Source organism: Episyrphus balteatus, chromosome 3 (assembly GCF_945859705.1).
Source record: "Episyrphus balteatus chromosome 3, idEpiBalt1.1, whole genome shotgun sequence".
In the NCBI taxonomy this organism is placed as follows: Eukaryota; Metazoa; Arthropoda; class Insecta; order Diptera; family Syrphidae; genus Episyrphus; species Episyrphus balteatus.
The window spans coordinates 61,311,234-61,333,568 of record NC_079136.1 but is presented as its reverse complement, the minus strand read 5'-3'; the positions used below and the strand labels follow the sequence as shown (position 1 = coordinate 61,333,568).

General features: G+C 29.6%; 1 protein-coding gene across 1 annotated transcript in view; it reads right to left on the bottom strand.

Moving 5' to 3' along the window:
• The window catches only part of LOC129913830 (transcription factor Sox-9-A), a 62,994-nt gene that overhangs the window by 2,613 nt on the left and 38,046 nt on the right, over positions 1-22,335 (bottom strand). Inside the window, exon 2 of the mRNA XM_055992717.1 lies at positions 10,504-10,650. Coding sequence (XP_055848692.1) covers positions 10,504-10,650 — 147 coding nt within the window. The remainder of the gene's footprint in view (positions 1-10,503; positions 10,651-22,335) is intronic.

Below are 22,335 nucleotides of genomic sequence, written 5' to 3'. Positions count from 1 at the left end.
GAAAGAAATTGGTTTTGTGTTTTTAAAAGTCATCCTAGGGTGATTCTAAGGTAGAAAAAAGCATTATTTTACCATAGATATCCGGTTCAAAAGGTTATAACTTTAGCTTAAAATGTATGTAGCAAATGTTTATGGACTTTATCAATAGCTTGTAATCTATTTATAATAAAATAATTTTTACCAAATGAGTAGAGGGTAAGTTTCTAATTTTGGGGACACTTTTTTAGATTAAACTGATATTAATTTTAATGTGGTGAATCACCACCAGAATTAATTGCTAAAGATAAAAAGTGTAATAAAGTAAGAGTAACAGTCGACAAATATGTATTATTTCCGATTTCAAAAATCTAGGTACTCAATATTACAAGATATGTTATAGACCTAGCCACAAGGACAAATTTAAAAGACATTCACAGAGATAAATCTTCCGCATAAAAAAAAAAAAAAAAAAAAAAAAAAAAAAAATTTCTCTATGGTTTTCATCCAAGAGGTTTGTCTTGTTATTTTAAAATCTAAGGCCCATTTCACATATAGCCGGGAACCGGGTAAACGGCCCGGATAGCCGGTTGCTAGATACACTTTCTTATAAGCGCCTTCACACGAATAAATTGAAAACATATGAAGGAAAACCGGCTACCCGAGCCGGTCCCCGGCTTTGTGTGAAATGGGCCTTATTGATATTATCAGTATTAAGAAAATTACAAATCAAAAGCATTACAAGATTTCAATTTTTCCAAGTAGTATTTTTAAATATTTAGTTAAATTGTTACCATTTATCAAAATATAGAAAAAGAAATGCATCAAATGTTTAAGCTCAGCAGTATTGTCAATTTGTCATAGACATTTTTATCTATCTCCATAAATAAGAATTTTTTGAACATTTTGTAATGAAAAAGAACCGTTTTTTCGTGCCTGTTGTTTGCTAAAAAAAAAAAAAAAACAAATTAAGAACTTTACTTGTTCTTGCAGCCTTATTTTTATTTCATATTTCAACAACGAATTTTAACTCCGGCGGATTTTATTTTCCACTTCAACAATTCAAAAATGTATTATTAAGAATAATAAAAATGTCTTATTATGATGCTCAGGGCGTATAAAAGTGAAATGAGTATGGTGACACCCATTCTTCCACCTGCAAGAGCCCAACATTTCATTTTGGTTTATTCCTGGGCTCAGAAGACTCTGAAAGTCTTAGCAATTAGATCGAACGGGGTAGTTGACTTTAATTTTGAATGTAGACTTAATCACTACAAAATAATGAAACAAGTAAAACTAGCATAATAATAATTATTATAGTTTAGGTAGGTAATGCATTACCTAATAAGGCCGCAAGAGCAAGTAAAGTTTTTAATTTTAATTTAACCATTATAATGGTTATACTTTATTTGAAAGCAAAATTGCATTAAATAGTCTTTTTTTACTACTCGAACTCTTTTTAACCAAATTTATCTTTAAATAAATTATGCGAAAAATGTATAGGTATGTATTCTAAACCCAGTGGCGTACGTTGAGTTGCCGGGGCCCAGGGACCAGACTCAATTTTGGGGCCCCTTTGATATTTGGGTAAAGAAATTAAGAACAAATAAAAAAGTACATATATAGACTAGGGTGTGTCACTTTTGTATGGACGAAAAAAAGTTATCTAATTTTGCAATGTAATAGTGGTCAAAAGTTTTGTTAGGGTCTAAGGTTTAATAATATGTAAAAAAAAAATTATAATATCGTTCGCCTTTGGCTCGCTCAAAACGGTTGAACTTGTTAGGAAAACAACGATTTTATATGAAAAAACGATTTATTTCCTTCGCATATTTTTTCGCAAATTCTTTACTAAGTGATCAATTCCAAAAAATATAAGCTTAAAAGTTTTTTTCTATATATATATATATATATATATATTTATATTATTTGTTTTTGTATTCAAACGGCTAAATTAAAAAAAACATATATTTGAAAAATTTTTTAAAATCCAAATTTCTTCGATTTCTTCCTATATTTTGAGCTAGCCAAAGATATTAGTTAAAATGAAAATTGTAAACGCAGGATTTATTTTTGATAAGTAATGCAAATTCAAAAAAATAAATCAGGAATCATTAAATTTAGGTAAACAACCAATCAATGGTTTTAAATAATAAATAGTTTGATTGTGTTAAAAGTGGTTTTACTGGAAAACAAACAAAGTGGTAACAAATAACAATCTTTTTTGTCAAATACAATCCCTTATAAATCAATTTAATTTGTTTCCCTTTACATCGAATTGTGTAATCCACTCGAAATTATTTTTCCCATTTGATTATGTTTGTTATTTGTAAATACGAATTTCAGCAACTGGTTCATTAAAAATTGGAATATGTATTACATTTCAAAAGCTTTGCGCAAATACTAAAGATTGTTTTTTTTTTTGTATGCATTTTTGCATATCATATAGATCACTCTCACAGCTACAGCACACAAATCATTAATAAAATCCTTTTTATGAATTTCAACCATCATGGAGGTAAAAATGATATGATGAATTTATTGAATTTTTCTCTCCATCTATACATATGATGGTTGATATATTGCTGTGTATTTTTTCTGCTATTCATTTATAATAAAACTCATAACTCATAAAGAAAATATCTACCTCATTTATATTTGTTCGTTGAATTCATTGAATTTTTTCATATTCACAAAAAAAAAAAAAAAAAAAAAAAACAATTTTTCAGGAGTATTGAAAATTTGTACGTAAAAAGAATTCATCAATAAACACCCCCAACTTACCAAAATTCAAACAAAATAATTTCTCCATAGTTCAAATTGAAAAATCGTTTAGTTTTTTTTTTTTCGTTTCTGTTCAATAAAAACAAACAAAAATTGTTTTAAGCAAACACTTGTTCCCTTAAAAAACACACATACACAATACACATATATACAAACACCACAAGCAGACATATTTGTATCGGTTACAGAAGGTACCTACTATAACTATATGAACCTATAAATTTAATTTAACCATGAACTTGCTGTGCAAGTGGCCCAGGACTCGAATGTGAGGACAGATGGGAATACTTTCATAAAAAAAAGGAACAAAAAAAAAAAAAAAAAAATTCTGAATAAACTATGCTTCTTTATGCAAAAAAAGGACGATATCATCTATGGAGCTTATGTAGAGAACCATAGCAGAGCACGTAGAGCAAATCTGAAGGAAAAAAAAATATATTTCCTTCCTCCTTTTAGTTTTCAGAAGCATATTTTCTGTTGGACAAAATAAAAATAATATACAAAACCCATCTATATGGAGAAGTATACCAACCTGGTGCAGAAACATAATACAAATAGCATCATGCAGGTCTGGTAGTCCAAGAGTTAACAATGTATCCTTTTCGTCCTTTAATTCGGAGCTGTTATATTCGTGATCTAGATGGAATCTTAACTCTCTCACGTAGATAGCCGATTCCGTTAGGTTGGCCAGGTTAGCCTCAGAAATCGGCGGAAAGTCTTCCAAGTTAATAATGTTCTATTTCTGAGACCAACTGAATATTAGTGTTTTTGCATTTGCGATCAGATCAGATATTATGCAAATTCAATGAGTAGAGATACATAAATTCGGGGAACAAAAGACTTTAAGTTCGCAGTTAAATTTCCCTATAAATGCAGAGGGGGAAGATCGGGGATTCTGGAGCTGTTTTTCTGTAAGACTTCGAACTTTTTATTCAATTAATTACTTATGTTGACCGCTGGCGTTACTATCCACTATGGATTTGCGCCTCAACCACAAAGCTTCTCCTGCTAGTTGTATCCTTAGCCAACTTCCCCTTCCATCAGTAAAGTAATAATCTAAAACACTAATAACTGACCCACTATAGAAAATATTTCATGTTGATACCATCCCTTCCCTGGAAATGATCTTCAACAGCTGTCCAAGGCGTTTAACTAAGAATCAGAACTATAAGCCTATCGCCGATCATTTTTTTTACCTTTGAACTACCGAATGAACCCCAAAAAAAGTCCTTGTTTCAGAGCAATTTGCATTTGTTCTAACCCTGACAAAAAGTTGTCTTACCCGTGATATCATAAAATCACTTTTTTTATATAACGACACTCATTTGTATGTAAACTCGATTTTTGTAATAGAAGCTAAGAAGGTTTTGTGTATAAAACCAAAGGATTTTAATAAAAGATTGCTTTACTTTGTTAATTTGTCCCACCCGTACTGGCAAAAGACTTTATCTTTATTCAAAAATAACAAAAGTAATTAAGTTTTCTTACACAGGGTAATTTATTAACAAATAAAATCTATTCTTTATATTATGATCGTCTATTCATGGGTAGAATTTCGAAGGGAAACGATAAAATAATTGTACAAGAGTCCCACCCGTGACGATGGAATTCCCCAACAACAAAAAGGGGATCACATATATTTTTCCTACTTAAGTGGGACATAACCCCATAATTTTATTATGAACTTGTATATTGTTCAAGTGGGAAGCAACAGCACATTTTTAGCTCCGCTCCGTTGTAAAAAAAATAACAAAACTCATGAATGGAAACAAAAGAATATTCTTTTTTCGTTTAGGTTGGCTCATTCTTATCATCAAATGGATTTCAATTCATATACATATGTACCATTACCATCATTTCAATACATTTTTTTTCATGAAAATGTATCTTTTTTAATTACCAAAAGAAGTTTTTCCTTATAGATTATTGCAACACTATCATTCCAGACTATGTGAATTGTAAAGAAAGAGAGAAAGTGCACGTTGCTTTAGTCCCAGCATTAAATCAGCACGATATGCAAATTGAATAGAATATGAAAAGCATAATTTTAATATCAAAGTAAGGGTTTTTTTGAATGCTTTATTTAAACATGTTTCAAATATAAAATTGAATGAAAATTACGTTTCATGCTAGTTATGGTGTTCTCTACCTATTTTAGCTACTTTATGCGAGTGAAAGGGTTTTGAATTTTTAATTCATTCATTTTCCAATTACCTGTATGTACATATGTTTTAAGTGAACTGTTAAATTAACATTATTTTAGATCACTAAAATTAGTAACAGGATGGATTTAGTTTTATATTATTTTAAAATCTTTTGAAACATAATAATCAAAATTGTACGTCCAATCAAGAAAATAACTGGAAAATTTCAATCACCCTGTGAAATCACAAGTTAAACAAAACATATAATACCAAAACAATCTGTTATCATTACAAATTCAGATTCAGATTTCGATTTAATATGAAATTCTTGATTGGAATTTGAATTTTTTAATTTTAATTGGAATCCATCATTATATCTCCTTTCTCTGTTTTATGAGACACACAACAAAAATGCCGATAGGCGTTTGTCCCCTTTATCGCCTCTCGTTGATCCCAATCAATAAATCGCTGATTGCTGTTTATTATAACGAAGTGTAATAGCAGGAACTATGACCTCATCGTTATGGGGGAGCTGGTTTGGGTCTCAGAAAAACTTCTAAGTGGCGGAATGTTTTTTTTTTTTTTTTGTTAAATCAAAACAAAAATAACTACAAAACAAACTCTTCAGCGTTATCTTAAAAAAATAAATTTAAAATGTAGAAAATAGAAGTGATAAGAGTGTTTTCGATCACAGATGTCTGATGGATTTTTTATTGAATTATTATGTATTAGTCATAGTTTGCATAATGCTGTATTATTTTTATTTTTATTTTTACTTTATTTCAAACCTTTTGATTTTTATTATTCATCCTCATAAGTATACATAAATATATGGAGGGCTCACAACTATTTAGAACCAAGTCACAAAAAGGGCATTCGCAAATATAATGTAATGCTGCATTAATTTGTTGAGATTTAAGAATAATTGATATCTTAAGGCGTGTTTTTTCTACAACTCAGTAGCTACTCATTTTTTTTTTTATTTTATTCGAAAAACAATAAAAACAAATAGGTACTTACTTGTGTAATTTGTATTATTGTTTTGCGAATAAAATCAAAAATGAGTAGCTATTGAGTATTAGAAAAAACACGCCTACTTTTTTATTAGTTAGAAAAAAAATTTTGACATAGTGAATTTAAGACCTTTGTGAAGTTTATCCTTGCAGAGTTTGGCACTAGATTTGAAAAAAAAACTAACTTTTTCGACTAGTAAATACACTATTGCTTTTAGCCCTCCATATGAACCTAAATGTATAAAATATAGATAGTAAAAAATTGTTTTTAAAGTTACAAAATCAGCTTTTTCTCTAAAAGAAATATGCAAGTTGATTTCTTGTATAAGAAATAATTTTAAAAGTTTTGTTTAAGTTGTTGGTGCCATTTTGAAAAAAATTAATGTTTTAATATAAAAACTTTCAAAAATAAATTTGGTATGCCATTTCAAAGACATACCCTACTAACAATTTTGCTTTTATAATGCTTTACAGAAGCAACAATTGCATCTGTAAAGCTTTATAGAACGAAAATTGATGTCGGGTAATCAATTAAAAGTTAGAAATCTAATTTTAATTGATTAATTGTTCCAAAAAACAGTTGTAACTATTTCAAAAAATCCAACAGATTATTATTATTTTTTTGCTTTGAAAATTTTGCAAAATTGGCTACTCAAATGAAATAGTTTAAGAAGAAATGAGTAAACAGGGAAACGGTTCTTTAGCATTAGGTAATTACCTTTTGTTTCAAAAAAAATCTTGATTTTAAAACATTGACCTTATTATAATATTATAATTATTTGCGGAAATACAGACCAATAGTTTGATCAAAATCCTTAGAGCCGTTTTTCGGGAATGTATAACCTAAAAATCTAAATTTTCTTTTTAGGGAATCATCAAAAATTTCCAAGTTTGAAGCTATGACTTCAGTGATTTGGGTTGTAGCTCAAGATAGAGACAGAGAGAATTATGGGACCAAAGGACAATGGTGATTTTGGCCCTCAGAACAATAACGTCATTGAAAAGGTATTTTTGTCTAGATCAAATATTTTTATGGAAACAAGCCTCAATTATATGTGGTAAAAAATTAATAGACATTAACAGGGTAAAAATAGTTAATAGTCGAGACGACCGACCGACGCCGACGCGACGCACAATGGGCCCAAAGGACCATTTGCGTCTCAAAAATGGTTTTTATGAAATTTTAATTTTTGGTAATTTCTTTACGGAAATGAATCAAGGGAAAGTCAATCTATATGTTTTCATTAAAAATTGATTTTTACAATGAGTTCCTCTATTACAAAGTTGTATCTGAAGTCTCCACTTAAAAATACTTTGTTTGAGTAACAAAATAAACCAAATCTTCACGATACGTTTTCAAAACTATATTTGAATAAATTATATAAGTGTTGTATGTCGTTGGAAAGCTTATTTTAACTGCTATTTATATTGCTGCAAATAAAAATTTTTAAAAATATATTTTTAATTAATATTATTTTTTCACACAATAAGCTTTTATTTGCAGTTTTTTAATTTCGAATTGAGTTTTAAATGTTTCCGCTGTCTTCCGCTGTCTACTTTTTTTCACAAATTTGTTCTTTGGTTTATGTAAAAAGATACAAAAAGAATTGGCTGCTTTTATCTGCTTTTCTTTGATAGAGAACGATATATCTGTCGAAAGACATAGTACAAAAAAAACGTATTTTGGTGCATCCTGACCTGTTTCAATACATATCTTGAGTTCTATTGATCGCACTGTCAAGATTGATGTCTTCAGGCCTTGGGGAAATGACAAAGCAACAGTCCTTATATTCAGAATGTGATTTTGTGTTATTTTAGCCTACTCACATTAATTGGAAAACTCGCGATATTTAACCTCTCGGAAACCATATAAAGCCGCGATGTGAAGCTGCCAGACTTTTGAATTCGTAATTAGAACGCATAAGGCTATAAAACTGCATTCTCACATCTTGGTTATACGCTATACCTCAACTCCCAAAATTTGCTGTGGGCTCTTAGACTTAGTATATGCACCCGAAATTGAAGATATTTGTATTTTGAACAATTCAGTCATTGTACTATTAGAAAAAGTCTAAGGTAGCAGAAAAATGTTAGAATTTAATATTGTAATTGTTGAAAAAAATTTCATCTATGGAAAAAGTTAGATAGAGATTTTATTAACTGATTTTGATTTTACTCGAAGATTTTCAAAAGAGCCGTTTAAAGTATTTAATTAAGAAGGATTTTCGTGAAAATTGACAACCATTTTTTTTTTGCTCTTTTCTCAAAAGCGTAGTTTTTCTACTATTTCACTTTGCCTTACAAACGACTTTATTTAAAATGAGTATAATCAATATTTTTCTTATAATTTTTCAATGAAATAGCTTTAATTTCAAATAACGTAACACAAACAAACTACATTGAAATGTATTGTTTCTTTATTTTATACTCATAAAAATAATTAAGTAATTTTAAGACACGAAAGGAAGGCCTTTATAAAATTAAGAAACCAGTTTTATCTTATTTTGCAAAATTTGAGAAAATAATCTTTTAAGATACAAAAGTTACAGATTTTTGAGACGTTCTAGCCTAGTCAAAATCGTAGTTTTTTAGCTTTGAATTAACGTTTAATACTTAAATTAAAATATTAGCTAAAAAAACAGTGTGTCAAATAATTTATTAAACATTTCAGGTAATATATTCCTAATTTGAGTTAATTATTTTCAGACGCGAAGAAATGACAGATTTTTGGAACGCCATAGTCGAGCCAAAATTGTACTTTTTGAACTTTGCCTAGCTTTTTAAAGCTCAAAATTTCTGATACATTAAAGATTATATGTTCCAAATTTGGTTTAATTATTTCAGGAGACAAAAAAGTTACAGATATTTTTAAATACCCAAATCAAGCGAAAATCGTACTTTTTGAACTTTGACTAATTTTTAAAAGCTTAAAAATAATTTTAATTTAAAAAAAAAGTAAGTTGAATGATTCGTTATAATATCAATGTCCCAAATTTGAAGCAATTATCACAAAAGACAACAAAGTTACAGATTTTTGAGACGCCTAAGGCCATATGGGCCCACTGTGCGACGGTTCGTCGCTCATTAGATTAGAGGTTGAAATTGATGTCAAATGAAAGAGTTAGTAGTTGATTGTGAAAATGAAAAAAAAATCGGGTTGTTACTTCTTTTAAAATGGGAACTTCTGTGGGGCAACTCTATTTTAAAAGAAAAATGTAACATAATTAATACTGTCATATCTTTGTGGTATGATGAAATAAGAACACTTTTGAGTTGCCAAACAAAAGGCTTAATAGTGAGAAAATTAATACAAAATCTTAAGGAATGTACACCTACAAATATGGCAACCCTATTCAAATAAAAAAAAAAATCACATAAAAAACACTGTTTCGAATTTTGTATACATTTAACTTATATTTAACTATACATCAAACTTTAGCTGACACATTCTTAAAATTGCCGGATATACTGACAGTAGGTACTTGGCAGCCCTACGCTAATGCTAAAAAACACAAAAAATACTGTTTTGGATATTTGAAAAATCCCTAAAAAATTATAGGCAGGCATTTTTTTTTCATTCTCAAATTTGTATGTACCGCTATCAATTCTCGGTTGCTAAGTTATCGTACTTTTCCCTCAAATGCGAAAAAAAGATAGGTTCAAATGGCCATACTTCGGTTATTTTCAATGAAAAAATTTAACAAGTCCAGCATTTTGAAGGTTATTTAATCTTCTTTCTTTTATTAGAGCAATGTTAATGCCTATCTCATCCCAGATAAAAGACACAACCAAAAAAGTAAAAAAAAAAAACCAAAAAATCGATTTTTTTTTTAAATTTTTATGTTTGTTTTGACTGTTTTGGTATGGACATTTTTTTAATCAATTTTTTAAAAAAACATTATTGTGATATATCAAAATTTTGCTTTGTTTACGAGATATATTGAAAAAAAAAAAAAAAAGGGAGCTTTGGCACCCCTATCTTCAGTTTTCACCCTCTCATTTAATAGCACCCCGCGGTTTTATCTTCTTTTATAACCCATTGAACGATTCCTGAAAAAAAAACCGTGAACGTCTAGGTTCCTTTCTGAAAGACATAATCAATAGCCGATTAATTATAACAAATTTAATAACCTTAATCAAATTAAACCTACATAACAAACATTTTATGGCAGAATAAGACCATCCTTCTTATTTTTTCATTCTTATCAAACTTTTATGCATACAAATTTTAAACATTATGATTCTTTTCATTTGACATTTTCCATTTGATGGTAAAAGTTTTTTAAGTTTTGTTGCCAATGAGTTGGAGAAACTTCTTCTATTCTTAGTTTTATGTCGACGTTTCAGCATTCAAATAATATTCCACTTAAAGACAAAACTAATTATAAACTCAACTGAAAAATACTCTCCCGCAGCAGTGAAGCTCATTATAAAATGCAATTCAATTTCACGGGATTAACATACACATACACACGAGTTAATGCAAAAGGAGGAAGATGTGTATATAAAACAAGGAAAAAAAAAAAAAAATAAATACGAAAAACCGAAATCTCAAGTTAAAATCAGTTTTAAAAAAATTTACTCACTTCCAGAGTTTTCCTAGAGATTTACTCAGTTCAGAGTTCTGGAGATGGGGATACTGCTTGGACATTACCCTTCGAGCTGCTTGCGCCCACACCATAAATGCATTCATGGGCCTCTTGATGTGGTCTTTTTTCCTATCGGATGTAGATCTGAAATGAGTAAAAAAAAATACTGTTGAGTGGTCGAGAATATTGTTCATTGGTCGAGATAAATTAACTATCAACATCACACAAGCTACAACGATGACGATGAGCATGGGGATGCTGCATTCGCCATTTCCACATCTCACGGTCTCAGAACTGTGCGCGATGCGAGATTCGAAAATAATGCAATTTTCATTTTTAATTAACGCGCTCTCCAACTATGTACTCGAAATATTAACCCAACCAAACTGTGTTGTTGGCTTTTTGGTTATATGGATGGTTCGTTTTATTTGCAGACTACAGACTCGTTGAATTATGCAAGCTTCCTGTTTTGGAGGAATATAATTACGTGCCAGATATTAAGAGAATTCTATTAGGGAGCGCAGGATTATGTTATAGGATGCTAACTTATCCCTGGCGAAAGGAACTGACATGTAACCCTGTTATATGTAGGTATATAATACTGACTTTTCCGTTCTGTCGGTTTTTGCTTTACTCGCTGTAATGTTTGGGAATTCATTAATTCGGATAGCAAGTTTCGAAGACTGGGCAGACAGCAGGGAAGCATTTTTATGAAATCGTTTATTTTAGGGTTACTATAATTCCTGTTTACAAACATTCAAACGAGAACTAAAACCCATTTTTAAAGCAAAAAAATTTAGTTCCTTGTTATTGCGTTTCAAAAATGTTGATATCTTTTTTGGTTGCTCAGATATTGATATTAATCAAACTGTAATCTGACTAAGATTCATGGTAGGGTAAATATTATCTAGTTTGATAAAATTGTTGTGTTTTTTTTTTGTTTTATTTCTGCAGCAGTGGGTGATCGTTGAAATTGGCAAACTTCTTAAATTTTAGAAGAAATGTCATTCTTTGTAACATATACAAAAAAAAAAAAATGGGCTCTAACCTCTAACATTCATACAAAATATTTGTTCTACCTGAATTTTAAATATTTATCTTAAAAAAAAAAAAGAGTTAATATTCTTAACAGGGGTAAAGGTGTACCAATGTAAGCGTTTTCTTTAACCATCGCATCGCTAAGTGGTATCAACTTTGCAGAGTAAGCGTTACTGTGAATTTTTTCCTCTGAATATACCCATGAATTAACCCCTTAAATTTTCCTTATCCTTTTACGGGACAGCCTTTATATATATATTTTAGTACAGTCAAATTAGAAAAACAATCGGAGGGGAATCACACAAATTATTAAATTACATTTTGTTATTCCTTGAAGTCTAAAACTAAAAATTGGAATATTCTTCCTCCGAGAGCTTCTTCCTTATTTTTTTTTTTTTTTTCAAAATCGACTTATTTCATTGCTTATATAGATGGTATTTTAAGTCAAAAGTTTGACGCTCTGTATTTACTGATTCAGAAAAAAAGTAGGTAAAGTTTCCGAAATTCTGCTGAAAACATGTAGGTCCGACTCGTTAAAGAGACTACAAAAAATAGAGGCCGAAAAAAGTTTGAGAAATCAGTTCTTGCATGTTTTCACTTTGTTAACCTTTTCTGTATCTAAACTGCGTTAAGGATTCTGACTAAAAAATACATTAAATGTTAAAAATCTCAAACTGAATATTTGTTGACTAGAAACTTTCACTCTCTGACTAAAAGAAATTAAAATCATTTTGAAAAGCGTAAAAGGGTGTTACACACGATTTTTTTTCTTCTTTTTTTTCAAATGCAAAAAATTGCTTTTATGTAAAAAAAAAAACTCATTCTAGTGGTATTTGCTTTATAGCATTGAATAATTATTAATTGTAATTATTCAATGCTTTATATATCCAAAGTATTGGTTTCGTGTTAAAAAAAAAAAAATGATAATGCCGTTCGTCCATTGTGCCCATCAACAAATGAATATTTCTGATGACCATTTCTTACCATCTTACTACTTTCTTAATATCTAACTACTTTTTAAAGTAAAAAAAGTACTCATACGCCATACATCACAATTTACTTGGGGAAGTAACGCAGTATACATTAAATTTTTTGGATTATTTTTGGAAACAATTGTTAACGACTTGTGAAGAACTTAATTTCTGCGATTTGAAAACAAAAATATTAAATGCACTACTAAGTCGTTAGTTCTTGTTCTTATGATAAAAGTTGTTAGTAAATGTAAATTAGTTATTCATACAAGAAAAATATTATAAATTTGCAAAAACACATTTTAAAGTGGTTTTGACCTCACGACATTTAATTTCTCTTTTGTTTTATAAATATGTAGCTTTTTTCTATAAATACAAAATTTTTTAACATTTAAAAAAAATATTTGTTTAAAAAAAAAATTACTGACTCCTTTTAAATAAATAATTTCGCAAAAAAATAGTTCAAATTTGTTTAAAATCAAAAAAATTTGTTTTTCACAATTTTAATATTACGCCTACTAAAACGTTTTTAAACACAAAAAAACCATTGAAATTGTTTAAGTCGTTTACGAGTCAAGAATATATGTAGTTTTATGACAGGTACTACTGTTGATTAGAGTTTTTATATTTATCTTATTAACGATTATGAATATGACACACAAAAATTTGAGTCAAAATCTTTAGTGCCGTGTTTGAGAAAAATAAGCAATTCCATTCACACATAATATAATATATTATACCTGTTGAATAGTTTTAGACCATCCACTGTAATGTTTTTATTTCATCCTACATTTCGGCTTCTTTTGTCTCATTTCAAATAGGTTATTTGCTAATTTTAGTCCTGTAATCGTAGGTGTTTCACATTTAAATAGGTACTTGACATTCGTTAACTTTATTGAATTTGGAAAATATTGAATTTTCAAAATAATTAACCCTTTAGAAATCCTTTTGTTATGGGTTGTTAAGTATTATGAAAGGATTTTGTAAATGTCATGTTATTTTTAACTTACAAAATAATAAAAATAAAAAAAGTTATTCTTCCGAGTTGATATTGCAAATGAATAAACTTTTCCAGTTTCGCTGGTGTTAGTTTAATTTATGACTGATGCATAAAATAAGAAAAGAGGTGAGGTTGTGTTAGCTTATAGCAATGCACAAAAAGTTCCATCGTTACATTGAATTCAATCAGAGAAACTAAGTATTAAGAAGTTAAAAAACTAAAATATCATATCTAAATTGATTTCTACTCAGTTATAATCCAAACGAGAAAGAAAGAAAAGTTTGAAATAATCTTGGAGGAATTATATAGGTACCAGGAAAAATTAAATTTACTCTTAAGAAGTTGAAAGCTAAAAACTCTGGAAATACTTGGAATAGATATGTTGTGTAGGTACGTCAAGTTATAAGTATATTTTAAGAATTATATTAAGAGATTAAAACTTTGCTTTCAAAACTTGAAGTTTTCTCTAGTAAAATGGAATAGAAAAAAAGAAAGGATTAAAACTTTATTATTGCTGATTTCGAACTGCAAAGTGAAACTTTAAAATTGTTTAACAGAACAAACTTTTAGATTATATTGACTTTATTGTTTATGTTTATTTTGATAAAACGATTGCTATGTTGATGTAATTTTATGTATTATAGTATCCATTCAAAATTAGAAATGATAAAAATTAAACAAACTTTCATTATGACTTTTTGATATCCTTACGACTTTGGTACATGAAGTTATTTCTTTTGTACGATTGATATTTTTGGTTGTTTATAGTTAAAAATTTGCTCAGGTTAGAAAATCAGTTCGAAAAAATAGTTAAAATAAACTTAAAATCATACCAAACAAATTATCTTTTCTCTTTACAAAAAAAGTAGAAAGCATTAAAATTTCCCTACCAATTTTACGTCTTTTTATTCGTCACTCGTGCATTTGAAATGCGTTGAAGACTTCAATTTGTGTCGCACGATTCCAACTTTATTTTTATTATTTTACCACTTAAATTCATATTCTTTTGGTATAAATAAAAATATAAAAAGTTGATTATTTATAGCTTCTAGAGAACTAATTCCGAGACCATTAAAACGAGCCACTTTTTGGATAAAAATTCATTAGCTTTGTCGGTATTTTTGACCCAAAGAAGTGAAATTAAACTTGAATGAAATCAGACTAATAGAACTAATTCTGCTAATGAAAATGTAACGAATTTAGAGCAAGAACTTTAATTAACCATAAGAAATTGCTTCTTTGGGAGACTTGGAAGATAGAATGAATTGTATGGAATTTTCGTTAGGGAACAAATTTTATATCTTCAATTTGAAAGAATGAAAGTTATTTGAATTTTGTGTTAAATTATTAATTTTGTAAAGAAAAAGATTTCCATATATTTTAGCTTTAATTTGGTAGTAAAAGTTTTGTCGTGGGACGATTAATAGTATTTTAATTGACCGCTGCCGATGGAACTAATGTAAAAAATAATGGGAAAATTAGTTCTTTTTTTTAATATCAATTTTCAAATCAAATACTCGGTCAAGTAAAAAATTTTAACATAATGCTATGGTTAGTAAGCTTTCAGAAAATAAAAAAAAGACTGTTTTCTCTCATCTTTTCACATTAGGTGGTTTGAACATAGGCCTTATCTTAAAAACAAAACAACTTCATATCAAACTAGAAATAAGTTGTTGCAATTAATTTCCTTTGAAAATGAAAGCAAATTACCAATGTTCTATAAATCTATAAAAGACCCGACTTTAGAAAATCAATAAGTTACAAATTCAAACAATTTCAATAGTTACGAGTATATTAAGTTTCGATTGTCAATTCGAATATTGGCATTTATTTCAGGTAAAAATCTAGATCGATTTTATCAAAACTCTATTTTTATCGTATCAAAGTTCCCGCCCCTATGTACTATAAAATATATATGTTGACATAATATGCTATGTAAAATAAGTACACAGTAGTCTTGCTAGGCAAACTCTTTCTACTACCTCATCTAACTTTAGTATTTGGGGTCTTAGTCGGATTCCTTACGGAAACGTGATTTTAGGTCAATCACTGTACCGCAATATTTTTTCCTAGGGAGCCTATGCATGAACAGATAACCTAAGCAATCTGAAACCGGAAGCTGTATGACTAAAGAGTTCTGGTATTCCATGCTTTGCAGAATATAAACTACTTTTCAGAAAGTCTCAGCAAAATTTTCAAGAACCAGCAACGTCAATATTTGCCTGCTGATTCTATAACCAGAGATGAAGCAATGCAAAAATACTATTTACAAAGCAACAACAACTATCAAAATAAGTTCAAAACCCCCAAAATAAAATAAGGACGATCCCAAAATCATGCTATAAAAAGTATTAAAAAAGAAAATATTCTCATTTGAAATTTTTAAGTGATGTTTAATATGTACTTACTTTTTATTTATAATTATTTTTTGGGGTAATAAGCTTTTTCCAACCCACCGGTACTTCATTTGTCAAATTAAGATAAGTAGTTTAGAAGGGTGCGGGGAACTAAGTCCACGGGAACTAAGTCCACTGAGGTAGTTAGTTCCCACTCAGTGGGAACTAAAAACCCTTTAGTAAAGTGGAAAAAGTTCCCATGCTAGGTGGGAATCTCATTCCGGAAAAAAACGTGTTTTTTTCGTTCCCTTTGAATGTTAACTTAATTCCCATTTCACCAAGAAGAAGTTAAATAAGAAGAAATAGAGTCGCTAGTTTTTAATTTGACTTTTTATCGAATCTTGAAAATCAGCAGTTCATTTTTAAATTCAGTTTTCAAGAAACTGAAAAGAGTGTAACACCCTCGGAACTAGCCCCGTGGATGTTAGTTCCATTTAATTTGGAATTAACATCCACTGGACAAGGCACAGTTTAGTTAAAAAAGTGTTGTTATTGGCGCCTTCCTGGCGACTTTACATACCCTAAGCGGAGCAACGAAGTTACCCGAGCGGGACAGAGGACCCTAAAAGGGATTTAAAATACTGAGAAACCGTGAATCGAGCCAGGCAAGGTTTCGGTTAGTTAAAAAGATGCTGACATTGGCGACTATAAATATCCTAAGTGGACCACTCTAGCAAGTTCGTTCCTCTGTTTAGGTAATGTTAGATCGCCAGGCAGACGCAAGTATGTTAGTGAAGTGTTATAATTTGGCAAACGGGAAGCGGAAAAACATTTGCTAACATGAGAATGTATTTAATTTGTACAACCCAAACGCGAAGCGGAAAAAAATTTTGCCCAGGTGTGAAATTTTTATTTTCACACCTCAAAATTGATTCTCCCCTCGGCAAAATTTTTTTCCGCTTCGCGTTTGGGTTGTACAAATTAAATAGATTCTTATGTTAGCAAATGTTTTTCCGCTTCACCCTGTTATCAACTCAAAAAGAATACATACCTATCAAAAATATTTTCGAAAAGACTTTGACCTTCCATGATCTTATTTTGTCACGATGCAATTTCGACTAACCATTAAGTTTTCAAACTTCTTTTTTGTTTTTCAATATCTTGTAATTGTATTTTGCATTGAACTAGGTACTAACAAAAAAAAAAATAAATCAAGACCGGTTCTACTATTTCGGTTCTACTATTTCATCAGTAGTGGTCATACTAACTTGTCTCTTGTGAGGGACATATCTAATTCCCGAATTGGATTCTAGTAAAGTGTGACATAAATTCCAAAAAAAATCGGAACTTATCCCCCTGCGCATTTTTTTTTTTTTTACTAAAAAGTACTTTTACGAAAAATCACTCTTATTTGATTACTTTCGTTATTCGTTATTAAATCGTTGTTGAAAATAAATTTTCTTTTAATTTTTTTGAGTGTGTACTAGGTTCCCATTAGAAAATGGAATTCAATCCCACCTTGAATGGGAATGAAAACCACTTTACTAAAGTGTATTTCGTTCCCACTAAATGAGAACGAAGTCCCTCAGTGGACTTAGTTCCCGTGGACTTAGTTCCCTGCACCATTTAGAAGATATATGATGGAACAGATGAACACATATTGTATACCAATCAAACATTAGAACCCTCTTTTTGGTTTTACCGCAGTCAGATAAAAAAAAACACTCTTCAAGTAATACCTACACCAGCGAAAAAAAACCTATCTTTTCAAACTATAGATTTTTCAACAACACTCAAATATTTTTTGAAAAGTCGAAACATTTTTTTTAACTCAGTTGATTTATGGCGGAATTCATAGTCGTCACTCAAGTTGAGAAATATCTTAAGCATGCGCTCAAACGAATCCTTATTCATAGTCATCACTGGAGTCGAAATTTTTCTCTAGTGAACAAAGGAGGCATTTTTACTTGAGGAAACGCTTAAGTTTTTTTCAGACAATTGACATAAGAAAGCAAGTGTCATTGCAAGTGTTTGTTTTTTTGTAATTAACAATTAAAATTTTATAATAAAATAAATGAATCGCGAATATTTGTTTAAGTTGTACCTTGTACGAGTGGGACGACGACTTCGACGAGTTGGCGAATTATTTAAAAAAAAATGGTTTTTTGATGACAGTTAATTCAAATCATCAGATTTTCGATTTTGAGAAATAATTTTCCTCAAGACAAGATTTTTCTTTATTCAAGTGACAGCCCTATTTTCAATTCCTTTGAGCGATTACTTGAAATATTTCTCAACTTGCTGGAGTTGAGAAAAATCTTAGCTCGCGTAACGACTATGAATTTCGCTGTTAGTGTCCCGATAACAGTACTCTTTTAGTTTTTTTTTTTTCAATTTCTTTTAACGAAAGTTACAGCTTTAAATTAAAAAAAAAAAAATTGGAAAAAAAATATATTTTTCTTTAAATTTTCAAACTTCTTTCAAAATTAGAATATTTTTCTTTAAATTTTCAAACTTCTTTCAAAATTAAAATTTTGGGACACACTATTTAACATTTTCTGTCATCTTAATGCTATGTATATCTGATTGTTATTTAAATTGCAACTTATTTTTACGCCTTAGCTTGCTTGCCCTTTAGTTTTATCTTATATATAAAAATGAGTTCGTTAAGTGTGTGTGGCCGATAAACTCGAGTTTGGCTGGTCCGATTTTGGTAATTTTTTTTTTGTTTGAAAGGTATTAATATGTAGATGGTTTGTATCAAAAAAAATAATACCTTTTCTTCCATCTTTACATTGCTGTTAATTTGTACGAGTGAAGAAACACTCTCGATTTCTTAAAATTCTAACTTAGCTTAATTTGTTAATAAATTAATTAAGACAGGCTTCAAAATAATTATTAATTATTATCGTTTAAATCCTGACTTTAGCATTATTGTTAAGATAACATTACTCAGGATCAGCAATACACACATTCTGATCCTCGGTCTTATTTTTACAAAAAATATTGGAACAATGTTCGTGTTTAAATAAAAAAGTATAGTGGAAATGGGGTTCAAGACCGCCTATGGGGTCTGCCAGACGTCCCGATTAACAAAATGTCCCGATATTGTCCCGACATTCTGTTTTTTAATCTGTCTTTGTTTGAAATCGTTCGGCAAGAAAAAAATGTGACTGCGTAATGAATCACTATTGATGTGCAGCAATTTCAATTGATTTCGAACAATCATATTCATCAAACATTTTGATCTTTATTTTAAACCGTTAAAACAGAAATACAATGTTGAAATGTCAATGAAAAGTAATGTCGTTTTCGATTGGTTTCACTCGAGGATTCACTCGTTCTGAAATCCAATAAAACGGTTTGAAGCACTTCCACTCAATTCTGTTTTTTTTGCGTTTGTGTAAAATTTTAAATGTCAAAAATTTGAATTAATTTTTTTTCTGGCAAACGAATGACATGGTATTAAAGTTGAAAAATTATAATTATGAGGACGACGACGAAGAAGATAATGATAATAAATAGTTCCAACGCTTTAATGCACATATTTCTATTTTTTTTATTAATTTCAATTTCAAAAAACAATTAATTCTTGAATTTAAAAAAAAAACACTGATTGAGTTTTTTTTTGACATTTGAAAATTCATGTATTAGTATTTCTTGAGTGGATTCTGATTTGAAATCGAGAAGAGAATTCTTCTTCTCAGAATCGTTCTAGCTGTCATTTTCATGCCAATAAAATGGTTTCAGAAGGCTTCTGAATGATTCCGGACGATTCCGGAGAGCCAATCGAAAACGACATAAGTTTTTGAAACCTCAGATATAACACATTCATAATGGCTTTACCCTTGAAATTGATGAAAATGATTTTTGTTCTCTCTCGAAAACATTTAGCTGAGGTGACATTTTCTTCCTAAAAACATTTGCTACGTGTTGTTTCCCTTTTGGTGAAAATATATTACCACTTTTATTATTACACGTGTATAAATGAACAGTAAAACTACCGGCCCAAATTTACAAACATGTTTTTGAGATATTTTGTGGCGTCTTGATGTTTGTAAGCACTATAACTTTCGTTAGAGTTCAGACAATTGAAATCTGGTAAATGCCAAAAGCTTAGAATTTCCAAAATGAAAAACTTCCAGCTTTAGATAAAAAGCTGTTAGCCTTAATTTATTCACACTCCATTATATTTTAAGTCCGCATTCAAAATTAGAAAACTGTCAAAACAGGGAATTTTTACCATCCGAAAAAATGTAGGAAATAAGTTTGTTTGGTGTCCCGATTTGTCCCGACTTTTAAAACCTGTTGTCCCGACATTAATATTATTTTATCTGGCGGCCCTAGGGCAAGACCATTTTTGTACTACGTTGTATGAAAAAAAGTAAAATTGGCAACACTTGCAATATAAAATACGTGCCTTTTAGTCATGGTATAAAAAGACAAGGTATGATCATTAGAGCCGCCATCTTACAAAATGGGGTAATAAGGTTTTGACGTCTGGCATTTGGCAAAGTCAAAAGCAACAACAATTTCCAAGACAAATTTGTTTACAACAACAATTTCAATGGGCTGGGCTGTCAAAACACTAAGTAGCCATCTTTTTTTCTTTCATTTGACAGTTCTCGATACTGAGTTTTTTCTAATGATCATACCTTCTTTTTTTATACCATGCCTTTTAGTATAATCGAACACGTCTGTAAGTTTTACCAAGCTCAGTTGAGGCGCCGAAGAATTATGGTAAATTTTGTGATTTTTCATCAAATTGTTCATGTGTCATGTCAGTTGTATTTTTAACAGTGAAAAAATAAAATTTTTAACTTTTTCTTAAATAGTAAAAACGTTAACGAATGATCGTAATCGTATGCTGTAATTCGACCCCAGTACATCAGATATGATATGACTGGGGCAAGACTGCCCATGAGCGCAATTGTTAACATATTTTCACACAGGTTAAATTTTTTTTATAAATGAATCATTATTTTCAAAACATAATAAGTCCATGATTTAAAATTTTGCAGGAGAAGAAAAAAACGTTCTATTTTCTTTTGATGTGTATAGCAAAATTTATAAAAAATATATTTTGTAGAACTTTTGCCTAGGTACAAAATACCGTTTCGTTTTTAATTTTTGGAACGATAGTTCAAAAGATAAAAAAAAAAAAACGCTTTTGGACTTATCATACTTTGAAAATATACGGATATGAAATTACTTTTAAAATGGGTACACAATTTTGCTTTCATCTCCAGTCTATCACAAAATAGTATTTGAGATTAAAAAATAATGTATAATGTTCGGAGTGCTTCTTTAACTTTAAAGAAGCTTTAAACTTAAGATTTTCAGCCAGTAGCTTAATATAGCATTTACACATAAAAAGCTGTTGTTTATTTTCAAAAGATGATAAGTCCGGGACTTATCCTGTTTTTGATACTAAAAAAATATTTCGCTTAGCTGTAAGATCGGATATAGATGGAGTAGATACTACATTATTTTGAAGATAGACGTGGTTATCCCTAGAGTAACAATTTAGTCAAAAAAAAAACGAATTTTGAAAAAAAGTGGACTTATCATGTTTTGAAAATAAATGATTCAAATGCACTCAGCGAAGCGGGTGGGGTTAGCTAGTATTCTATAGAAAATGCGAGTTGCATTAAGTTAAATTTACCTGTAAATTGAAGCTTCTAGTATCAATCAGATGAAATTATTGATGACATATTGAAACAAATACTTATTAAATGCTATCAACATTATTTGATTGCTGAAACTAGCTATTTTCCAAACGAAATATGAAATTTTAATAACCACGCTGACGTTTTTGTAAATTAACAATTTGCATACTCTCAAAAACAGTTATTTTGTCTCTTTTTTTTTAAATTTTTGTTTTTAAGTTTTCATCTGTAATTTATTGGACTTTTATCAATCTGACAACCGAACACAACAAAACAAAATAATGAAATTCGTCTTTTTTATGTGTATGGATTCTGGATGATCCACATTAAAAATGCAAAACTCATTATACCGATTTATCTGCTAAGTACATCTCGTCTGTGATGAAGCTGCATGATGCTCACATCGTATTGTGGTTCATTTATCTCTGATAATAATAAATTCATGAAACCCATCACAATCATATCTCAAAAAAATGAAAATAAAAAAAAAAAAAAAATACAAATCAAAATTAAAAACCATGGCAACTGACACAACAGCGACCAGACCAGTACAAGTGACTTTCTGGTTCGTGATTTTTTTCAAAGGAAAAAAAAAAAAGTTGAAATAAAATCCAAATCTCTTTTTTCACCCCTGCTCCAATCCAATGGATGCTGCTGCCGTCAGAAGAATTACTTTAAAAAAAAAAAGTTCAAAAGAAATGAAAACGCCAGGGAGATTGCAAAACAAAAATTAAGTTAAATGAATTTATATTAACTTAATCGAGAAACTTTATTAAATTTCGAGTTTGTGGAAGAAATTTATCAGCGAAATTCCA